This window comes from Aspergillus vadensis (genome assembly GCF_003184925.1).
Source record: "Aspergillus vadensis CBS 113365 unplaced genomic scaffold BO88scaffold_2, whole genome shotgun sequence".
NCBI lineage: Eukaryota > Fungi > Ascomycota > Eurotiomycetes > Eurotiales > Aspergillaceae > Aspergillus > Aspergillus vadensis.
In genome coordinates, this window is record NW_020292040.1 from 1939751 (window position 1) to 1961293 (window position 21543).

The following is a 21543-nucleotide window of genomic DNA, read 5'->3' on the forward strand; positions in this document are numbered from 1 at the left end:
GGTTACATACGGCATCATGGAATCGCAACCCGGCGGCATCAAGCTAGGTGCGCGAGTGCTACGATACTACAGACACAGCGACTTCTCGAGAAATCATTGATATTGTCTCTACCTAGTTAAATAATAGGAGAAACTTTGTCTCGGTCAAAGTCATGGAAAATACCCTGCCATGCAAACCGATCTTCTCTTGAAACCCAAGTCCCGTGAAACCGAAAACATTAGACAATCATTGGTATGATACATCACATTAGGCACTCTTGACAATCCTGTTATTATCGAATGGTACTTCTTGCACGCCGTCCTTAGTCACGATCTTCACCAGAACCTAGAAGCTGTCAGCTACCCGTACTCGCTCGCACTCCAGGGCCTATAATTCCGGTAACATACCCCCTTGTAATCGATCGGTAGTCTGCGCTTCAACTCGTCTGTGCACATTTCCAAGAGCTTCATTCCTTCTTCGAGCGAAATGTCGGGGTGGTGGTGTTTATCGAGGGTGGACAGACAGTAGTATCTAGAGCAACTTAGTATGGATCCCAACAGCTGATACCGCTGTTACCCAGCGCCCGCACTTACTGTGCATATCCGTGAGCAGCATATGGTACAGGGGCCAGTGATGCCAGGTAATCAATCCAGTATAGGTGAGGCTTGTGCGTAATGGGATCGACACCTCCCAGCAAGAGGTTGACAGTGTAGGGATTCCGAGACCGCAGACTCCGCGCCATTTCTCCCCGAACAAAGCTAGCAACTGCCATCGGACCCAGCTCGGTATCGTTCCGCATCGTGTATAGTTGGATGTTGGCTTGGATGTACTCCGCAAATTGTACTAGTTGAGCTCCGGGTTAGCTATGTAGTTCCTGGCGGTTCCGCGTCTCCGATCACTGGGGAAGCTGCGACGAACCCGTGTCTCCCGCCTCTCCGGAGAAGGCCATAAGGTTGTGTTCGTTCAGTTGCTTTGTCTTGTCATCTTCGGCTTTGAGGATGGTGGGGCCTCTCATGGCAGCCTTGGAGGCCGCCAGAATGACGAAGTCCTTGCCAGTGATGCCGAGTAGAACCTCCCTGTGAACGAGGATGTGTGAGCGTCGTGTCCATCGATATAAATTGCGGTGTACTTACATGTCTGTAGTATCTCAGGGTGTGATTATTTGAGAGGAAAGATGAAAGAGAGGGCGGTAATGGAAGAGGTGATGGGAAGATGACAGTCGAGAGCCCATCGTTGGCCGCGCGGAGCTTTGACTGCCTGGAGCTGCGGCTCTTGTTGCCTTACTGCCTTAGGCCGGAGCTCCGCGCTGAGTCAGCAATTAGGCGTAAAGTTGATGCGCCTTCCGCCTGCACGGTCCACCGGCAGAAAAAAGTGAGAAACCCGAGTATCTCCATCGCATCGGCCAATTTGCCAGAGCCTTCTTCCCCTCCAGACCCTCTTTTACCGCCGTTTTCCACTCCCGGAGCTTCGGTCAATTACTTTGGGTGATGTCGTCTTTTTTCACCCTGCCCGCTTCGCAGCGGAAGCGCAAGAGAGAAGACCGCGCCGGCGCCCCCGCGTCTAAGAAACGAGGTGTCGATGGAGACGGAGATGCGGGCGCAAAGAGTGGCAAGAAGAAGACCAGGGAGCCGTCGGTTTCGGGAAGCGATATCGATGAGGATGAGCTCAGTGGCGCATCAGGTTTGTCGGAGGAGGAAAGTGGCTCGGATTCCGACGAGGGAGAGACAGCCGGAGACCGGAGATTGAAGCTTGCGGAGCGGTACTTGGAGAATGTCCGGGATGAGGTTGAGGACTATGGCTTTGATGCAGCCGAGATCGATCGTGACTTGATCGCAGAAAGGCTGAAGGAGGATGTTGTACGTATCCATCGACCCATTCCGCTCCTGTTCGGCTGGTCGGGCATTTTACATGCAGAGCTGACGAGAACTGCAGGATGAATTCAAAGGACGCGTTTATCGTCAGATCGCCTCCGAATTGGCCTTCTCGACGGCCTCCCATACCTTCTTCCGGGCAGATACGCAATCAACTACGTCAATTGCAGTCCACGCGCCGTATGTTTACACCGTTTCGAAGGACAAGACCTTGATCAAATGGGAACTCGCCACACCCACCTCCACGGCCCCTACGACAAACGGAGAAACTTCTAAACGTCCCCCAGCGCCCCAACGGAAGAAGCCAAAGCAGGTCAGGTTTGTGCGGGGCTTGCGAAAGGTTGCGGAGACGGGAGAAGAACATGGCCATACCAAGAACATCTTGTCTGTCGCAGTGTCGCCGTCCGGAAAATTCGTAGCCACGGGAGGACAAGACCGGAAACTCATTGTCTGGGATGCGGAGACTCTTACTCCCTTGAAGACCTTCACACAACATCGCGACGCTGTCAGTGGTCTTGCCTTCGCTCGTCATATATCTACCATGAGTTCCGGAGAGCAGCTCTTCTCTGGCTCTTATGACCGGACCATCAAGACCTGGTCTTTGAGTACAGCCGGGCATGCCTATGTTGAAACACTCTTCGGACATCAAGACCACGTTACGTCCGTCGCCGCCATGGCCATCGATCAGTGTGTCAGTGTGGGAGCGCGTGATCGCACGGCCAGGTTGTGGAAGGTTATCGAGGAATCCCAATTGATCTTCCGTGGTGGCTCTAAGAGCGCCTCCTATCAAGAGAACAACATTGACTGTGTAGCGCCGTTACCTCCTAACCACTTCGTTACGGGATCGGACTCAGGTTCCATCTCTCTCTGGTCCATTCACAAGAAGAAGCCTCTTCACACGATCCCTCACGCACACGGCCTCGACCCCTTACCTCCACTGGACGAACTCTCCTCGGAAGTCAACCAGGAAACCGCAGCACACAACTCCCGTCACCTCCGGCGGATGCCCCGCTGGATCACCGCTTTGACTACCCTTCCAGGCACAGACGTCGTTCTTAGTGGTAGCTGGGATGGCTTCATCCGGGCCTGGAAGATCTCAGAAGACAAAAAGACCATAGTTGCCCTGGGCCCTATCGGAGCAGGACCCAGCATCCCGCTTACTCCCGATACCCCATCCGAGCAACTAAAGCAGACCCTCGCTTTCGACACACCAACGAGCCCGGATCACATGGCAGTCGACGGTGCGCCGGCCCAGCAGGCCGAGGAGGAAGCCGAACCGCTGGTCAAGGGTGTTATCAACGACATTGCCGTATTCGAGCGTCGCGCAGAAACCGCCAAACCTGGCCAAGCGCCAGCGGAACCCAAGTCCAAGTCCAAGACCAACAACAAGCCGTCTGCGCCCGAGCAACATGGGCTCTGCATCGTAGCCGCTGTTGGCAAGGAACATCGGCTAGCAAGGTTCAAATGCTTCTCCAACAATTTCCATGACGGCCCCACCGCAGACGGTCGGAACGGCGCCGTGGTGTTCGAAGTACCATTTATCTCCGAAAAATCGAAATGATCGATCGATTAGTATCCGAATCGAGGCGCTGACTGACTAACTGATCTTGGTGGCGGCGCTGGACGGCTGTATGCAATGTAGTGAAAACAAGGCGTCTGTGCATTCTATATTTCCTTCTATTTTATGCATGTATCTTTTATTCCCGGGCCCGGTGGTCTCTGCATATTGCTTTCAAAAGTTCGCATTAGACGAGGTATTTTTCTGTTCTACTATCTCTCTAATCTCCGTGATTTAGCCGGTTTTCTGTACGATGTATATACTACTTTGAACATGACAATTTTCTCAAATGACTCCTTCCTAGTACTAGTATTATCACTACTCATCACAAGACATCTATCTACCAACAGAAACCACTCAACCAAATCCACCCCCTCACCAAGTCAAACCAACTGAACTAACCCCAACAAAGCCATCATTGTGTATCGACAAGTCCTTCCTTCAACCCACAACATAAGCGCCGAGCGTGACAACGACCCTGTCCCCTGCAGGCCACTAAGTCTAGCTTGTCTAGCTAGCGGGTTCATTAATTCCCCGGCGCTAAAGCCGGCGACTAGACTGAAGGCGGATAGGGATATCTGCCTAGGCCCTAGAGCCCTAGACTAGATACTATTTAGTGGACTCCGCGAGTTGGGCGGGGCATGCTGCATAGTTACTAAGTTTAGTTCAATGATACTACTACTATTATTATCATTCACGGCTATGGTTTATGATCAGACGCAGTAGGTATTTACTCGTATGTTGGCCGGGAAGGACTAAGGGTTATTCATGTAGCACTAAATGCCCTGACGCGCGCACGCGAATGTGCGCGGTTAGAATCGGAATTTGGGGAGGGGTAGGTGGTAGTAGTATGTCATGCAGGGCGGGCTGGAGAAGGATGCAGTGTTGGAATTTGGTGGTAGTATGGTTGTGGCTGTTGTGGACAGGTGGGATACTGGTGCTGGCTTTGTGGTTTTTGTGGCTGGGAGTGTGGAGGATGGGTGTCCTATTCTATTCTACTGACATACTAGCAACTACTGCTTGGTCATGGTTGTTATATTCAGTGTGGGAAGTTTTGGTATGTATTGTCTCAATCAATGAGATTGGCATTTCCTGCAATCTAGAATGATAGTAAAGCGGGAAAGAAGAAGAGTGACAGAAGACTATGGAATAAGATGCTTGATGATACAAGTGCTCTTAAACAGAAATGTCATAATAAACCGAGCGTCGCCTGGAAATGACCTTTACCCAAGGTACTGAATTAGCAGCAAGAGACAAGAGATCGAAACAGGGGTATTTTCGAATGGCCTGAGAGGGAAGTTTAAGCCTTCGTCGCGGGGATGATGCAAGTAGAAGTGAACACGTGTTCGTATTTTCTTCGAGGTGGTCGTAGATCAAATTGCCAGCTCGGTTGTTCGTGTGTATGTAGCAGGCCTAATATAGAAGGGTATAAGTTCTTTTGGGGTCTCAAGGATGGGTGAACTAGCACCGCAGAATCAGGGGAAGTCGCAGATAATGGATCATTAGGAAGTAAATCAATCGTCATTGGAATCGTAGATGAGATGTCGGAGAGCTTTAGTAGGCTGAGGGGCGGCGATTGCCCCTGTCTCTTGTCCGCCTAGTTGGTCGCACGGGGCCTTCGTCAGAATCGTCATCCACGCTGATTGCATCCATAACAGTAGACCCGGCGGACACTTGCTGTGGGAGCCGTCGATCATTACGGATTCCTGCTTGGGATCTGGATTCACTGCGTCCCGAGACTGTACCGGAAGTCCCATTCTCGCAAGATGGAGAACTCGACTGTATTCGGTAGGTTTGGATGCGATTGCGCCGCATACCACCTGCAGGCGGCAGAATCGGATCCTCGTCGTCGTCATCATCATCATCGTCGTCATCATGACTTTCATCATCCAGGCTCTCCTCGTCCAGGCTTTCCTCAGACATCTCATCAAAGGTTGACAGGTCAGTTCCGATAGTGTGGGTGATCGAGATTTCATGCCGCCCAACTACCGTGGATCGGTCAGATTCGGAATAATCATCGTGTTCCAAATCATCGTCGATGAACGAATCCATGTCCGCATCCTCATCCTCCTCATCCATGTCGCTATCTTCTTCGAGAGCTGACGAAATTCCAGAAGGCCAGTCATAATTGTTCTGCCGGCGGAAAGGCCCATTTGCACGCATACCCGGAAGGTCGCCAGGAGCTAGGCCATACCATTGACGATACAGTTGGTCTATGTCGGCAGGTTGTATATCAAGGGGCAGGTGGTCATGGTTGGGATCCCAACCATATTCGTCGGCGTCTCCAAATCCATCTTCAATCTCATCATCGTCGTCCAAGTAGTCCGTCATTTCGGAATTTTCATCTGACTCACTCCAGCCCGAACTGCCAGTCACAGACTCGTCATCTTGTCGATACCCGCACTGTGCACATCCTTCATCTTCCTCTAGCTCCCACGAACAACGTGGACAACGCACAACATTGTCCTCGAGATCGACGATGGGTTGCGCAACTGGAATCTTCTTGTTGAACGTACCACGGAACAGTCCCCCCTCCCGCGGGTGTGTATTTGTTTTGTCCTTTTCCAGTCGTTCCGCTTCCTCGGTTTGATGAACTAGGTGTTCGACTGTGGTCTCGCCCTTATCAAGCAGCTCCGGGCGACTTGTGAACATTTGAACAACAGCGCGTACCTTGAATACTTCAGTTAGTGCCTGTTGAGCATCGAATCATTAATGAGCATGATATCAGGGGCTTACCAAGTAAGCGGGAGCAGGTTGCGCTTTCACCGGTGCTCGACAGTCCGGGCATGTCTTGTTGTGCCTCCCACCGACAAACCATGATGTTAAACACTAGAGCGAAAGGTTAGACGCCAAAAGTTATGAGGGTGGTCGAGATTGGCGATACTGACACTATAACAAAAGGTATGTCCGCAGGCAAGGGTGTAGGGTTCATAAAGTGGTCGGATGCAAACGCCGCATTGTAGGAGAGAACGGATATCGTCGACATGGCCTTGCAGAGTTTCGAAGAGCTAGAGATGAGGGGGATGTATCAGCGCACGAGAAGCTCGAGTCTAGGAAGGAAAGCTTACCCCCGACGCGTTGTCTCCAGTATTGACATTTGCTGTGCTGGTGCTCTCGGAGCCATTGCTCAGCGCAGCTCCAGTGGGGGTAGGTTCGGACATGGTATGAGGATACACGGATCAGATGCTGGTGGTAACGGGCTTATATAGTCGGGAATCAGGTCCTTGTATCCGGCGCGACAAGTTCCGTTTCAGATACGGAACGTAGACGGTCTGCGGTCGGAGAGGAAGGGGTGGGATACAAATAGTATGGATGGGAACTCTCAGGTACGCGCGAGGATTGCCGACATAACTGGGTCCGGACTTTTGCTATGGCAGAAGGAACTCCCCACCAAGCGCTGGAGTTTGACGCGACGGGAGAAGGGCGCCAGAGGTCGAAATGAGGTGCTGTTGGCCTGAAGATACCAGACGGTATGACCGGCACGAAGCAGAGGGTGAAGGTTCGAAGAAAGAAAAGAGAAATATGATCTATGGCGATTGGTCTGGCCGGCGTGAGCATGATTTTCTGGTCGGGGAATCTGCGCGCAAACCGAACAAACAATGGGGCGGCGGATGAATGAGTGGATCCGTGGAAGAAGCCGAAACTCTACCTATCGTCGGGTCGATCCCATACATCACAAGTTCACATCCATCTCTACTCCGGACCTTCCAACACATCTTTCCAACTTCCAACAATGAGTCTACACCAGTCAAGACGAACCAGGGAGAATCGGGATTCAACCCAGTCTGATGGGTTAGCAGACAAAGTTATGGGCTGTGATTTGTCCCTCTTCAGAGCTAGACGACGACCCTAACGGAAAACTAACGCCGAAGGAGTAACCCGGCGCCGTCTCACCGTCGATACACCAAATGTATCTCAGCAGCTCTTTAGCTCTGTCATAAGTGGGCCACATCGAGGTTTTCACTGCAGTTGGCTCGAAATAACGTGTCCAGAAATTATTGTAGTCAAGCAGTGAGATGGGGCCTGCTCATGTCCCAACAGTTCTGATACTTGCGACAAGTTGGCCACCATCACCCTTATTCAAATTAGTGCATTCGCTTCGTATGTCCTATGTCCTGGCGCTTCAGTGAACCTTATGTGAGTATGCAGGGTACAACTTGTTTTAAGATAATGTGATGGCCTCTTTTCTCGTGGCAATAACTAGGGCAGCGTGTCTCCATCGTATGACAGAAGGAACATGGCTAAATCCGGACACCAACAACCGTCTGCCACACTTAGATTTCATCTTCTCTACTCATCTTCTATACTATGGTTAGCCCCATCTAGCACTCTCTCATCACGGTTGTATAGTCCAGATCCTTGGTGCGCACGGCTTCACTATATTGTTCCTCTTCAATTGGCAACTGACTGCAGGTCATCTGCATGCGGTGCATTTACTAATACTTCAGCCAAGCAGCGCATGGCTTTGGCTTATGAATTTGTTCTAACTGCTCCTGTTGCACTAAGGCGCTTGATAACCGCCTCAAGACCACCCACTTTCAGGTTATACCCCCGTAGCCGGCTACCCCCTACAAGAAGAGTGTCTCCTGGCTGTTTACTGATGTGTTTATGCAGGTTTGGATGTATTATGTATGAGACAGAATATGGAGAGGTTTGAATTGATATCCTATTTGATTTAGGGATCTTTTCTTTCTTTCGCGAAAATAAAATGAGGGCGTTGGTCTTTCAAAGCCAAGTTGAAGCGAAAGTGTTAATTTTCAAATGACGAGGCGCAGCAGACGTAGCATTTGGTTGTTGCATCATTCGACATCAGCAAGCGCCCGCTTACGCGAATGCTCGCGCTTCAAATCCTCCGAGATGAGATGGCTATCATCGAAGACGCCCTTGATCACTTTCTCGTCTTCCACGATCTCCTTATCCATATGCTCAAGGAAATCGATCTGCTCCCTAATGAAATTCTTGGCAGCACGAGTATCAAAAGTGCGCCGGGCTCTTTGCTGATCGCGCATGAGCCTATTGACGTCACGGAGACGCTCGCCAAGAAGCTCGAATCGATACTCGGTGAACTGATGATATAATTCATTCAAATTTGAGATCGGTCGGACGGTGGTGAGAACGGTGTCGTCCTTGACGGACGAAGCCCGAGGACGGAAGGACGTCACCATGGTGATTCGCTCCGTCGCTCCCAAAGCACGGAGTGCTTTGTGCTCAATGTAACGGCCTTGTAGGATGACCGCTGAACCCTAGGACGACTCATAAGCCTTGAGCTTTGGGGATCCATCTGTCATGTACTTACTTTCTGCGGACCCCTTACTTTGACAATTTCGCCATTGCCCGTACGCAGGGCTGTTTCACCTCCGATCATATTGGTACAATCGGACAGCATTGTCACGCAGACGAATGGGTAGCTGTCAGTGTGCCAGTCGACTATGGCATCATCGTCGCTGGGCTTTACGGCAATGGCCTTGCCCAACACCCCGGCTTTGTTCGGAGCATCGTGCTTCTCCTCTTCGCTGTGGCCAGAAATGTTAACGTGTCCCAGCTCGAAGTCCATAACCGGGACAAGATCGACACCAGCAACTTTGGAGATTATGGCAAGTGTCTCTGGGTTTTTCCAGGCGTCATAAACAAATGGAGCGCACCTATTCCTATGTGTCAGTCATGGCCTCACATAAGGTGAAAGCTTCGATATTTACTCAGCTGCATATCCCCTGAGTTGGCATTGAGCGATCTCACTCGAGTACTTGTGGTTGGAATAGACCTCTTTGGTGAGGACTTCCTTTCGCATTTGCTCAATAGCTTCGGCCGAGAATAGTGGGAAGGGCTCGGAGACGCCAACAGGGGAAACTCCACGGCTGTTAGGGTAGCCGAGCTCAACCATGGTGTGGACCTTCGAAGGGGGAACGAAAGCTAGATGCTTGGACGGGTCGAAAACCACATTGTTTGGCTCTGCAGTGGCATCTTCGATCTGGCAAGCCTCGCCGGCGATCTCGACTAGCTCATTGATGGCTGAGACCGGGCTGGCCATGCTAGATCCAATAGGGGCCATTGCTAAGATTTGAGAGGATCCTTAGAGACAATTGGCAGAGGAGATGGTGTTCTGTTACTTTGAGGGCGCTTAATGGTCTGTTACTCGAATGGACTGGGAGAAGCTGATGAAGAAAGGAAGAGTTCAAGGGTGGCCAGGTATTTATACTCAAATCCAACAAACCTGCTCGTGGCAAGATCCGGATTCCTATAACTTCACTGTACGCTGAATCTTGACAAATCGGTGGGCTTCTCCAATATGTGAATTCTCTCTGAAGCTTAACAGCTGATAGCAAGCTTCAGTTATAGAAAAATACGCACGGTATGTTCCTTGGTCAGTGAAAGCATGTTAATGGATGCATGGGCAGATCGGAGCGTGCTAGTGGCTTGAGCATTGAGGGACTACTTTTTCTTGGGGAATTTCTGTTATGAAGTCCTCATATTCGGTGAGGCCCTATGCGGCTGGTCATGAACATTAACTGGGCTCCGCTTTTCATACTGCTCGGTGGAAGCAACATGAACATCTTAGGCCTATAACGGCAGCCGATGGAGATAGCCCGTGGATACTGTTCCTGTGTTCAGTCAGGCACAGTGAATTCATAGCTAACCCAGATACCATTCTCCTGGTAGGCGTGCAATGCTTGGTTGGGCCTGAATTTGTTGGTGCTTTCAGTCACCGGGTAGAGCCAGACAGAACAGACCCCAGTGGCAAGGTGTGGGCAGATAGTGATTGTGTCAACCAGTTTTGGAAAGCCAGACCAGGCAGCTTCCCAGCTGGTACGTGTGCGGCTAGCGCCGAGATATCTTACTACCTCACATCGAACCTGACGCGTGCTTCTAAATTTCCTGTTTCGAACATTGGCAGCCAAAGATTCGATTAGGGCATTCCAGTACCAGACGGGCACCGATCGATATCCCGGTTTGGTGGGATTGGGGTTTGAGCGTATATTACGAGAACTGCCAAACATCTACGCGATAAGCCACTAGTAGTTGGGAATTTCGACTTAATTAGGGATCAAGGATCTGAATAGGTTCAGTTGTCCCGCTGGGCAGGTTGTTGGTAAGCTGATGCGGCTATCAGATAACAGAGATCACGCCCTCACTCACTGCCTATGCCGGTCGTTGCGGACTCGCAAGCGTTCTGCAGCCCTTGCGCTTTCCGCGCCCATACAGGTGTCATTTGATGTCTATTGCCAATAAGGGGCATTGTGGAAGGACTGGCAATGGTCCTCGTATCCCGAAACAGGTCATAATCAAATGCATTCTTGCTTGGCCCGGACTAGAGCAACAGCATTGTAGATGCCCTCTGCGTGTGAGCAGTAAAGGTTTAGATACTTTCCGGCAATCTCGCCCCCTGGCTGACTCGTATATCCACAATGAGTATGCAAACACAAATGGGCACTGGAATCATGATTCATATTACCCTAGTTCATATATGGACGGTGTAGTGGGCGTGCTACATACTATCAGTGCTTGCATGTTTACAGGCTAGCTTCATTGTTCAACATTACTGTGATATGACCAGATGGGATTATCTCCTAGCATGGATGGGCCACCCAACAGAAAAGACTGATGTGTCCTGCAAATGGTAGCCCGTCCTACCAATAGCTTTCTTCGGATATGGCTTTCTTCCTCGAACCAGCACCCTCTATAGCAGCCTGCATTGGACCATGTGACGAACGGAAATAAATTCAGACAACTTCTGCCACCAACATGTACGCAATCCGAAAACGCCACCAAATTTCTGATCGAATTGGCACTATCTATAGAATAGTGCAGACGGAGGAAAAAGTAAAGCAAGCATATCCCAAAATGCCATGGCAATGGGCGGTAACCACTGCAGATGGCGTCCCAAACAGATGCAGTACCTGCCTTGGGGTCAGTCATTATTTGAATTGAGCCCCCTGAACTCGTAGATAATCTGGGCTTAATCTCCATCTCTCTGGACAAATGCGTTGGTGGCTCCACACTTGCAGGGCGAAATTATTTGAGAATCTACAGTCCATCTTTCTGGAAGGTGCAGTAATCTTAGAGTGGAATCGCTCGCAGCCGACCATCCTTAAATCAAAACTGAAGCAAAAGATCAAGACCTTTAGCTTTCAGGCAGGATCCGTAGTCTAAATTCTCTCAACCGTGCGACGTTCAACCGGATCAATGGGATTCCATTTTAAGGTTCTCATAGTTCTCGGGGATGGATCTCCACGCCAAGACTGGCGGGTCTGGATTTTCCTCCGGTCGCTTCGATTGGTACAACTACTGCCATCCTCATCCTCATCAACATTCAACATCTACCCGCAATATCCCGGATATCTCCTTTCTCGGGTTTAGAGTTTCCTCCTCTCATAGTCACCCTAACTCACTCCGAATTCTGGCGCTCGCCTGCTTGGCTCATCACAGAAGATGGCTTCCCAATCTGATAAACAACCATCCTCATCCGACCAAACCAACCCCAATGCCTGGGAGCGGGTGGAGCGGAAATTCACCAGGTATGTTTAGGCGTTCGCCTCTTTCTGATCCTCACCGTCAATGTTCTCCTCCCTTTTTTAATAATCGAGCGCAATCACGCGCTCGAAAGTTTGAGCTCTTGGTTTGACTTCTCTCGTGCTGCTCCAATGATTCAATGGTTTTCATCCATTAAGGGAGAGGGGACAAGGTCGATCTGCTCGCCCATGACAGCTACTTGTAGATAAGTGTTCATTACTGACAATCGCCTGTTGTCTTTAGCAAACCAGCAAGCGAATACTTTGACCCATGTCAAGATTTCGCAGATCGAAGCCTCAAGTGCATGAAGCGCAATGGTTTCGATAAGGAGATGTGCTCGGATTATTTCCAGTGAGTTCACCAACTCGTCACAGGCATCTCCTCACCTTCTACTCAGCCGCTATGATTGGTCGACTTGCTGCCATTTGTCTTTGAGAAATCACATATGGTGCCATCTTCTACCTGTCAAGTGGCTGAAGTAGCTTCTTTCCGGAGTTTCCTGCCTTATGTGGATTATCAACCCCATAAACTGACTAAATACTATACAGGGCTTATCGGGATTGTAAGAAGGAATGGGTGAGTACGGTCCATTGGGCTTGACTTCTGCAGCCTTACCACTCCCTCGCTCGGGATCACCCCTTGGAGGAAGATTGCGCGCCCATTGGGAGAATTATTGGATTGCTTTCGGTCATAGATGGACTAACGTACATCTCTAGTTAACGCAAAAGAAGCTTGGCTCGTCTGCAGCCAAGCGCTAATTGAGGGCTTCTTGGGTTTCCTATGCTACACTGACTTGCATTCGGAATTGTCACCATCATAATCGCCCTGTTATCGCGCCTGTGTTTACCAGACCTTCAGTATCTTCTGAGCCAGAACCATGCTCTCAATTATCTCTTGCTCTCATTGGCGTGCTACCATTTTTGTCCAGGCCCAAGGCATTGACATGAATGCTACTTGTCGGCGGTCTGAGCCATGCACCAGCAAGCCGCCTATATGTTCAGTGACTTGACGAAAACTCTGTTTCTATCACCAGCTGCTGTCATCGGGAAAGCAATTACTGTTTCTGCCATGAGATACCTGGCCTTGCTTCACTATTTCCCAGTTCGTCTGTACAGTGGATGAGGTCTCATTTGGGCATGATTTTTCCTGGCGTTCACAGTGCATGGCTTCAGTCATTGGTCTGGCTTCTGTTATCTGTATATTAGATGTGTCACTATTTTAGTAACCTCGGTCCCAACTCTTCTTAACTCAAAACTCCAGATTTTGTTAGCTTTATGATATTCATTATAGCATTTTGTAGTCATGGTGACTTTAATGAACCACCATCGATGGTAGACAGCAGTTTGGGGAAGCAAGTAAAGTATCCCAGTACTATCGTATCGTACTACACGGGGTGTATACAAGTTGGTTTAAATATACTACCACTGATAGTGCTACTATTACCCGAAATCTCTACAGAGCACAACTTGATGCTAACATCCTGTGTCTTTCTCATATAGCCCAATTCATGTGCCAAAGCTACACTAGATGCCTCAGAAATGTTCGATAATAACAAATACTGCTACTGGTCATACTTTCCATACTATTTGTGCACGCTGATGGCTGCCGCAAGCATCAAATTCCCCGACGGTCACCGCCTTCCCGCAGAGCTTCCCCGCCCACCAAACTCAGCAGAAAGCCGATAAAGAAAGTATGAGAAGACAGACACCTTAATTGCTCCCCTCATCATCGCCGTATATACTACCCCGCACACCGTGTGCTGTGCTTGATCGCGCAGCATACGTTCCTTCCCCCTTGTTCTTCTCATAATTAAATTGACCCGTGGGACCCGTACCCCTCCGACTCTTCGACTCTGCCCCTCTCGTCATGTCCACCAGTGACGCCGTGTTTCATCGGCGGAACAAGCAGGTTCAAGATGCCATTGATGGGCAGAACCTCAAGCAGGCTCTTCAACTGATTGATAAGCGCATCAAGAAGGGCGAAGACACAAGATTCCTTAAGGTGGGTAATAATGCTATACTCTATTCATGCATATAAGCACGCTACCTTCAATCGCTTACCGTGGTTTTGTCAACATACATCTGCTAATTAATGTATAAAGGCATGGAAGGCAAACATCCTGTTCCGTCACGCCGACGATGCAAACCGTAATCGCGGTATCTCGGAGACCCTCGAATTATGCAAAGCTGAGCCGCCCACTACGGATCTCGACACCCTCGATATCCTTCATGAGACGCTGGAGCGGCTGCCCAACCATGCGGACACACTGAGGAGTATCTGGGAGAAGGCCTCGAAGGCTAATTCGAAAGACTTGGATATTCAAATGAGATGGTTCGAATATGCGTTCGAAGGCGATGACTGGAAGTCCGCACAAAAGGTCGGTACACTGCACGGGCATTGTTCATGGTTTCTGAGGCTGATGATTGTCTCTCGTTGGCGGATTCTTAGGCTGCTATGGCTCTTCAAAGTAACTTCCCAAAGACGAGGAAGTACCACTTGTGGGCCATCTTCCTTAGCTACCTCGTTTCCATCGACCAGGCTAGCTCCGAGGCTGATCGCAAACTTTTTGGAATGCTGGCCTACCGTATGATTTCGAAGGCTGCCGAAAGTGTTCCTTCCGATTCGGTATGTTCTTCTCCATTCCACCCTTGACTTCCGTTGGAACTTCTGTCCGATATGAGTCAGCTTCGATGACTTCAATGGTGTAACAAAATGGTGATGATTGAAAACAGAAGGAATTGCTGAGCCCTCCCAGAGCTATCCAATCGGCCGAGGAGTTGCTATTGCTTATTAAGATCTTCGAATCCCAAGAACGTCATGCCGAAATTGTGAAGATCCTCGATAGCGAGAATCTTGGTATCAGCTCGCGCGTGATCCAGAATGACTGGTCATTTATTGGAGAGAAGCTTTCGAGCCTGGAAAAGGCTCAGATGTGGACCGATGGCCTGGCCTACACCAAGGGGCTGCTTGCGATCCCGACGAATGAAGCTGAACAAAAAGCTCTTCAGGAGCGTGACGACTGGGCTGTTTGGCACCTGCTTATTGCTGCAACCAAGAACATCAACACTTCAGAGTAGGTGCTCAGTTTCGTTGTGTCGCATATACAGCAACTAACATTATGCCCAAGAACCACGGATGCGACACGGAAGTTCGTTGACGAATTTGTTGCGGCTGTACCGAAGTCCCGCAATGCACAATTGGCTCGACTTGACCTGATGCACTGGTCCTTCCAGGCGGGTGTTCTGAAGGCCGAGGACCTGATAACTGCTTGCCAGGAGTACTTCGATCGCAATAAGCACAAGCTCTATTGCTTCGGTGATCTGCGAAGCTACGTTCCAACACTGGACAAGAACTCTGCGTTGAAGTTTGTAGAATACGTATCTGCAAGCGCAGCTGGTCAAACCGATGTAAGTCACGAAGCTCAAAAAAGCTTACCTCAGGCTAACCCTTACCGTTAAGGAGGTTGCAAAAATCAATGCACTCAAGTGCGAGTACTGCTTCTTACTGTCGGCAGACGAAAACAATGCATCTAAGGCCAAGGTTGAGGAGTTCGTTTCTCGTTGCCTGCAGGTCTATCGCGAAGTCGAGCGCCCCGAAAAGAGCTCAGCACCATCTACTATCGAGAGTCAGCCCAGTGACGACTTGTGTCTGCTTGCGGCCATGAGCTTGATTCGCTTTAGTGGCGCATGGATTTCCGACAGCAGCGAACAAGTCCCGGACACTGTTCTGATTCGCGCAGCAGCAATTTTGGAACGTCTTTTGGTTGACTCGCCTCATAATTACCAGGCACTGTTGCTTCTCGTGAGGATTTACCTCCGTCTTGGCGCAGGATCCCTTGCCCTCAAAACGTTCAGTAAACTCTCGGTCAAGCAAATACAGTTCGAGACGGTTGCTCATAACCTCTTCACCCGTCTCGCGACTATCCACCCGCACTCTGCACCACCAATCGAGGGAGCAGAGTACAAAGACTTCAACCCCCAGTCTGCTTTCATCCAGGCACTCAACTTCTACAAAACAGCCGATGTCACGACTGTTAGGAATCGTTCTAAGGGATTGGATTATGGAAGCTACTTCAACGTACAAGGCACCATTGATCTGCAAAAACGCCTTAAGCAGAGTATTTGCCGCAGAATGTGGGCTCTGGATGTGAGACGCATACAGCGACTGGCTGGTGGAGACCCTATGGGTCGTTACCAAGACATGGGTAAGTCAGGTCATCTTTAGTCCGAGGTGCGTCGCTCACACAAACAACAGCGAGAGATACATCACCTCTGATCGACCAGCGTATTTTTGACGCATTCATGAATTGCGAAACGCCTGGCCAACCCACCTTTGAGGAGCGAATGCGCCTGGGACCCCTGCCTCGTGTAAGCAATTCTCGTCCTGCGACCCGTGGATATGGCTGACCAGTCTAGGATCAATGGATCAAATCTTCAAGGATGACTGACCATCTCTTTGACCTTCTCAAATCTATGACGGCTCAGAAACCCGTCTCTGTGGAGCCTGAGTTGCCTAGGTTTGAGGATGTTGTGGGACCCGAAGCGGAAGTTGAAATGACCCCGTCAGAGATCGAAAGTGCCAGGGTGAACCTTAACATTCTAACCTTGGCTTTGTTCCTGAACGGATCGAAGTCAGTCACCTCGGAACAGGTGGATACCTGTCTCACCCAAGTCGAGGAGTGGCTGGAGTCCAAGCTCAACGACGTCACTGTGAACGACGCCAATATCTCGCCAGTAATATCCAATACGGCAATCTACGTGAAACCAGAGGCCCCAACTGCTCCGTCCTGGAGGTACTTCCATAGCCTTTTCACCGTACTCGACTCGCTTAAGGCCCTGTCCCTTCTCTACACTGTTGGGTTGAGAAAGGGAACCAAGGGCAAGCTACCAAAAGAACGTGTCGAAAAGTTGGCTGACAGGACACGCCAAGTCCATCAGGGTGTGCGAGCCAATGTTAGAGCCCTCAAATCTTTCATCTCGGCTCCCGGTGTTCTCGGCTCGCTGACTGATTTGGTCGTGGCTGGTTCTGGAAGTGAGGATGGCTCCCAGCTCCGTACCGAGCTGGAAAAGACTCTGGATACGGCTGCTTTGGAAGTGTTCTGTGGCGAGCTGATGGAGAGCTGGGAGGAAGGTCTTGGTGGGGTGTTCGCCGTGTCTATGTAGAACTCGACGAAATCAGCATACATTGAAGCAAGTCCTGAGAATTAGACAATCCATACTTAGCCAAGTTTCCCCAGAAAAATACAGTCCATCCACTGATACCCTTATCGACGTGTGACATCCGCACCCAAGATGGCAATTGCTACCATCCGGGGCCATAGGCAAGTCTGATATTTCGGTTTCAGGATGCTTCCCACTTCTGTCGTACAGTGGACCCCAAAGGCGCCATTGAAAAAAAATCGGTATGTAAGACAGGCGTGACCTTGGAGTTAGAAGAGCGCTCACGAGACCTGTATGTGAGAATGCTCATCTCTCTGCTACAACGAAGATTCGGTATTTCAGTCTGATTCCGATCACGCACGGCTGTCCCATGTAACCCATGCCCTTGGGTCAGAAACATGGTCGATGAGTCTAGCGAATCGAAACAGCCAGTGCCTGAGACGGTGAAGCACCAGGGTAAGCTTGACAAGCAAAGAGAGGGTCACACTAGCATTGCAGCGTAATTTCCCCGACCCATTGTCGTGGGCACTTCCACAACCCTCCCAGAGTTGTACCACACACCAGTTCCCCGGCAGGTTGTGACGCCTTACTATCCAGGGGAAAGGGTTTCCAACTTTGTTTGGGACCAGTGTTTGATCCTCATGGCTAGCAAGGACAGGGTTTTGCGAGAACCAGTTACACCATAGAATGTATCACTTTTGTCGCCTTGGGGCCAGGAACAGAACAAAGGTTATAAACTCCGGTTGTCGGCTTGGTAGGCCTAGTTAATGGGCTTGTTCCTGATGCAGCTCTTTCGCTTTGTCTGGTGGACGATACTATGGCTGAGGTCTTCTTGAATGGAAGCTCTCCTTTACCCTCTTATGACTATCGCTACTCGCATCAGCCTTGGAATGTGGTCACTCAGACTGTGTGTCTTGTCGTGAGTACGGGGTTTGTGGCCATGCGGTTGTATTCGAAGATTAATATCACGAAGGCGCCCGGCTGGGAAGACTGTATGTGGGATATTGTTGTTATTCGTGCTGGACTCGTTGAAGAGGTGCTGATGAGCTGTGTTCTAGGGACTTGCTGTCTGGCTTGGGTATGGAACGACTCCTGCTTGTCATATCATACGCTCATACAACATCCTTACTACTTAGCTCGGACTGTTAGGTTTTGTCGGTATCTCCCTCGAGGCAGACAGACATGGAATCGGTGTCCATCAATGGGAGGTCGATCCCCATGATCTGCATGATTTCGCCAAAGTACGAGACGACCCCGTACACTCTAATTAGGCCATCTACGACTGACCTGAGATATAGCTGATAAACGCATCGCAGGTTCTCTATGGGCCTCTGATATTCCTCACCAAGCTATCCATCTTCCTTCTCTACTTGCGGGTGTTCGCTCCATCTCCCAAGTGTAACCAGTGGTGGTTCATACAGATTCTGATGGGGCTGAACTTTTTCTTCTACTTGGCGGATACTATCGTGAAGATCTTCGAATGCACACCAAGAGCAAGGATCTGGGATAAAACTGTCCCGGGTCGTTGCATTGATGCGGCCATACCCGTCCTTGTGACGTCTATCGTGAACGTCGTCTCGGATATCATGATGCTGCTAATGCCTATCAGATGTGTCTGGCGGTTGCAGATCACTTTACGGAAGAAAGTAGGCATTACAGCTATATTTGCAGCTGGTATTTTGTGAGTTTTCCAGTCTGAATTGTTCCATCATGTTCTTGGGCGACAAGTAAATAGCGCTAATTGCAGTGGACAATATAGCGGCTGTCTCGCCAGCGTGATGCGTCTGCGTTGGAGCGTCAAAAACCGCAACACAACTGATAATACTTACGATGCATTTCCTGAGCTTTTATGGACGTAGGCAATATTACCCTTCTCCCAATACTATCCAAAATGCCTTCCTTTAAGACTGATTTATATAACTAACCATATCCTGCTAGAACGGCGGAAATAACCTCTGGAATCATCGCCAGTAGCTTACCAGCCCTGCCAAGCTTCTACAGATACACCTCCCAAAAAGCCAAGACACTCGTCAGGAGCATGAGCACGGCAAGTCTGACTACATTCAAGAGAGCACTCCCCAGCACAGGCAACGGATCTGGGGCTCGACAGTCTGTTTCGCATCTTTCCTGGCATCCAAGTTCCGATCCAACCAGATCCGACCTGGTGCGGTCCGGATCGGACTGGGAGATGGGGGAGATCGGGCCATTTCACGGAACGTTCTTCATGACTACAGCAGGTACGGCGGAGGGAGATGGGGAGAAGGGGTTCCACTCTAATATCGATGGGCTCCAGGTGGAGGAGGGATGTAAACAACAACAACTGCCGAGGGATGGAATCCTGAAGACAGTGCAGGTGGAGATTGAGTCGGGGCCTGCTCTGAAAGAGTACGAGTAACAGTTCAGTGTATTATATGTGGAGTGAGTTGCGTATGAGAACGAGGGAGATGGTGAAATTCAGCAGGATCTCATAGATGGAAACTCCGCATTGATCCAAAATCCCCATATATTCCAGAAAGTAAACTAAACCCAAAGTAGTATAATAGGTAATAGACACCTCAGGCATTAACACATGACAAAGACGGGTAAACCAACCCTAAGCCCTAGTGCTCGCTACGCACTGCCGCAACGGCCAACCAAAACCCAGCAAAGTCTATCGCGATTCCATCCGCACCGACGCCCCTCGACTTCGACAACTCCCAGCAGCAACCTCCGTCGTCGCCAACCCGCAGTCGTCCCAACCGTCGTGATGGCGCAAGAACGTTCCGGAATCGTGGTCGGTCTGAACAAGGGCCACGTACGTTGTCCCCCGTCCTGAAGCTTGTTTTTTGAGTGTCCCGTTTTTGTCTTTGCGCGTGGAAAGATTTGGTCCGGTCGAGTCGACGAGATTTCAAGCGTGTGAGCGGTTTGCGGAAAGGTACAATTTGGATGGGAATGGAAAAGGAAACGGCCGAGAAATTTGGGAGGATTTGAAGAATTATATGTTCGGAGAAGGGTCTTTCTTGTCTGCAATGCGGCGGAAGGATTCTTTTACATCGGCCCGACAATTTTTGACCTTTACATTCGACATGGAAAAGATTGGGAACCGGGAATTGAAATCGTCCGACTCGGCTGGATCATATCAGAATACTGCTGCTTTGATATCTTCAATTATGGAGAATTTCGCGGTTGAAATACACAAGGAAGATCAAGGACAATCGGACTAACATGTCTTTGATATCTTGCAGAAAACCACCCCCCTCAACACCCCCAAGACCCGGATCAGCCGTACCAAGGGCCAGTCTTCCCGCCGCACGGCCTTCGTTCGTGAGATCGCCCGCGAGGTTGTCGGTCTTGCCCCCTATGAGCGTCGTATCATCGAACTCCTGAGAAACACTCAGGACAAGCGCGCTCGTAAGCTCGCCAAGAAGAGAGTACGTTTGCCATTGCCTTGCCTTTGTTATTTGGAGGGAGGGTATGGTTGGGAGGTTCGATTGTTTGCTTGTCCGCTTGCTTGCTCGCTCGATTGTCTCTTCGGTTTCGGTCCGTTGTCTATGTGCATCGTGTTTTTCGACATCTCCACGATTACGCTTGATCGACATATACGAATCCATCATCATTCCCGGATATTTTCGTGGAGAAAAAAAATCGCCGTCGACAATCCATACATCACCAAACAACTACAATACCAGTCGAAGACGACAACTCAAACCGACGAAGCAAGCAACACACCAACAACAGAACCATCGAGCAAAGAAGCAAGCAAGCAAGAAATCTGAACTACCACTATCAACCTACCCACCTCCAGCTCTCCATAATTTAAACCACCTGCTAACATGCAATCTCCTACAGCTCGGTACCTTCGGCCGTGGCAAGAGAAAGGTCGAGGACATGCAGCGTGTCATCGCCGAGGCCCGCCGCACTGGCGCTCACTAAGCTTCCCATTTCTCTATCCTCAAATATCTCCTGTTTCCAGTTTTCTCTCTCTCCTATTAGCCAAGAATGAGATAACGAAAACATCCCACACCCAACCTCAAAAAATGAAATGAAAGTGAAAGTGAGAAACAAGCAAAATCATGTTTCAATACATCCCTCTCTCTCTCTTCCTCCGAGTTGTAAATTAGCCCCTAGCTCCTAGGGCGCAATGCGTGGTGTGAGGGATTGTGGCTGGTAGGGGCGCTTGACTTGATCTCAGTACTTCAGCCCCCACAGGCCTCTTTCACGAGTTTGTCTTGGAGGACTTGGGGTGGAGTCTGGGGTTGATGGACAGGAAAACAAAAAAGGAATGAAATGAGAAGGGCTTAGAAAAACGGAGTTTAATACAATACCACTGCACTACTGGGATTTTTTTTCTTTGTTTTGGGTTGGTTTGCTTGTTGATGATGTTTTGCTTTTGGTAGGTTTATTTGCTCGTCTACTGTAGATGTACTTCGTAAGGAGCTTCACTACTACTTATATACTATCGTTGGGGAATGAACGGAACTATGTGTT

General features: G+C 49.8%; 10 protein-coding genes across 10 annotated transcripts; 6 read left to right on the forward strand and 4 right to left on the reverse strand.

The window, feature by feature from the left end:
* Positions 1 to 82: 82 nt before the first annotated feature.
* On the reverse strand, positions 83 to 1216 carry pre1 (proteasome core particle subunit beta 4). Its single transcript, XM_025701234.1, has 5 exons — positions 1114 to 1216; positions 899 to 1056; positions 574 to 823; positions 388 to 511; positions 83 to 325 (listed from the first exon to the last, which is right to left on the reverse strand). Coding segments are annotated over exons 1-5 (612 nt in total). The 5' UTR covers positions 1116 to 1216; the 3' UTR covers positions 83 to 247.
* A 143-nt stretch (positions 1217 to 1359) lies between these two features.
* Positions 1360 to 3687, forward strand: BO88DRAFT_401422 (ribosomal RNA-processing protein RRP9). The gene is made up of 2 exons (XM_025705837.1): positions 1360 to 1836; positions 1913 to 3687. The coding sequence occupies exons 1-2, from the start codon at positions 1468 to 1470 to the stop codon at positions 3410 to 3412; spliced, it is 1869 nt and encodes a 622-aa protein (XP_025567647.1). The 5' UTR covers positions 1360 to 1467; the 3' UTR covers positions 3413 to 3687.
* A 1276-nt stretch (positions 3688 to 4963) lies between these two features.
* BO88DRAFT_449720 (uncharacterized protein) lies at positions 4964 to 6570 on the reverse strand (the record flags this gene model as incomplete). The annotated part of the gene is made up of 4 exons (XM_025710519.1): positions 4964 to 6079; positions 6146 to 6238; positions 6298 to 6417; positions 6478 to 6570. The coding sequence occupies 4 exons, from the start codon at positions 6568 to 6570 to the stop codon at positions 4964 to 4966; spliced, it is 1422 nt and encodes a 473-aa protein (XP_025567648.1).
* BO88DRAFT_106470 (uncharacterized protein) lies at positions 6406 to 7084 on the reverse strand. Its single transcript, XM_025701235.1, has one exon. It carries the CDS (start codon positions 6965 to 6967, stop codon positions 6626 to 6628), a length of 342 nt encoding a protein of 113 aa, XP_025567649.1. The 5' UTR covers positions 6968 to 7084; the 3' UTR covers positions 6406 to 6625.
* Positions 7085 to 7337: 253 nt separating this feature from the next.
* On the forward strand, positions 7338 to 8137 carry BO88DRAFT_106518 (uncharacterized protein). The gene has a single exon (XM_025701236.1). It carries the CDS (start codon positions 7647 to 7649, stop codon positions 8064 to 8066), a length of 420 nt encoding a protein of 139 aa, XP_025567650.1. The 5' UTR covers positions 7338 to 7646; the 3' UTR covers positions 8067 to 8137.
* Positions 8138 to 8208: 71 nt separating this feature from the next.
* BO88DRAFT_432208 (uncharacterized protein) lies at positions 8209 to 9680 on the reverse strand (the record flags this gene model as incomplete). Its single annotated transcript, XM_025709345.1, has 3 exons — positions 9106 to 9680; positions 8706 to 9051; positions 8209 to 8652 (listed from the first exon to the last, which is right to left on the reverse strand). The coding sequence occupies exons 1-3, from the start codon at positions 9456 to 9458 to the stop codon at positions 8209 to 8211; spliced, it is 1143 nt and encodes a 380-aa protein (XP_025567651.1). The 5' UTR covers positions 9459 to 9680.
* Positions 9681 to 11706: 2026 nt separating this feature from the next.
* Positions 11707 to 13129, forward strand: BO88DRAFT_401426 (coiled-coil-helix-coiled-coil-helix domain-containing protein). Its single transcript, XM_025705838.1, has 4 exons — positions 11707 to 11922; positions 12161 to 12268; positions 12466 to 12493; positions 12634 to 13129. Exons 1-4 carry the CDS (start codon positions 11837 to 11839, stop codon positions 12673 to 12675), a joined length of 264 nt encoding a protein of 87 aa, XP_025567652.1. The 5' UTR covers positions 11707 to 11836; the 3' UTR covers positions 12676 to 13129.
* Positions 13130 to 13603: 474 nt separating this feature from the next.
* On the forward strand, positions 13604 to 17393 carry BO88DRAFT_380669 (MDM20/NAA25 family protein). The gene is made up of 8 exons (XM_025704541.1): positions 13604 to 13918; positions 14019 to 14294; positions 14366 to 14542; positions 14650 to 14990; positions 15045 to 15324; positions 15377 to 16121; positions 16172 to 16284; positions 16333 to 17393. Exons 1-8 carry the CDS (start codon positions 13784 to 13786, stop codon positions 17077 to 17079), a joined length of 2814 nt encoding a protein of 937 aa, XP_025567653.1. The 5' UTR covers positions 13604 to 13783; the 3' UTR covers positions 17080 to 17393.
* A 500-nt stretch (positions 17394 to 17893) lies between these two features.
* Positions 17894 to 19471, forward strand: BO88DRAFT_380673 (uncharacterized protein; the record flags this gene model as incomplete). The annotated part of the gene is made up of 5 exons (XM_025704542.1): positions 17894 to 18068; positions 18226 to 18317; positions 18375 to 18757; positions 18836 to 18931; positions 19015 to 19471. The coding sequence occupies 5 exons, from the start codon at positions 17894 to 17896 to the stop codon at positions 19469 to 19471; spliced, it is 1203 nt and encodes a 400-aa protein (XP_025567654.1).
* A 108-nt stretch (positions 19472 to 19579) lies between these two features.
* BO88DRAFT_106600 (60S ribosomal eL36 domain-containing protein) lies at positions 19580 to 21356 on the forward strand. Its single transcript, XM_025701237.1, has 3 exons — positions 19580 to 19870; positions 20301 to 20486; positions 20905 to 21356. The coding sequence occupies exons 1-3, from the start codon at positions 19646 to 19648 to the stop codon at positions 20986 to 20988; spliced, it is 495 nt and encodes a 164-aa protein (XP_025567655.1). The 5' UTR covers positions 19580 to 19645; the 3' UTR covers positions 20989 to 21356.
* The last annotated feature ends 187 nt before the right edge of the window (positions 21357 to 21543 follow it).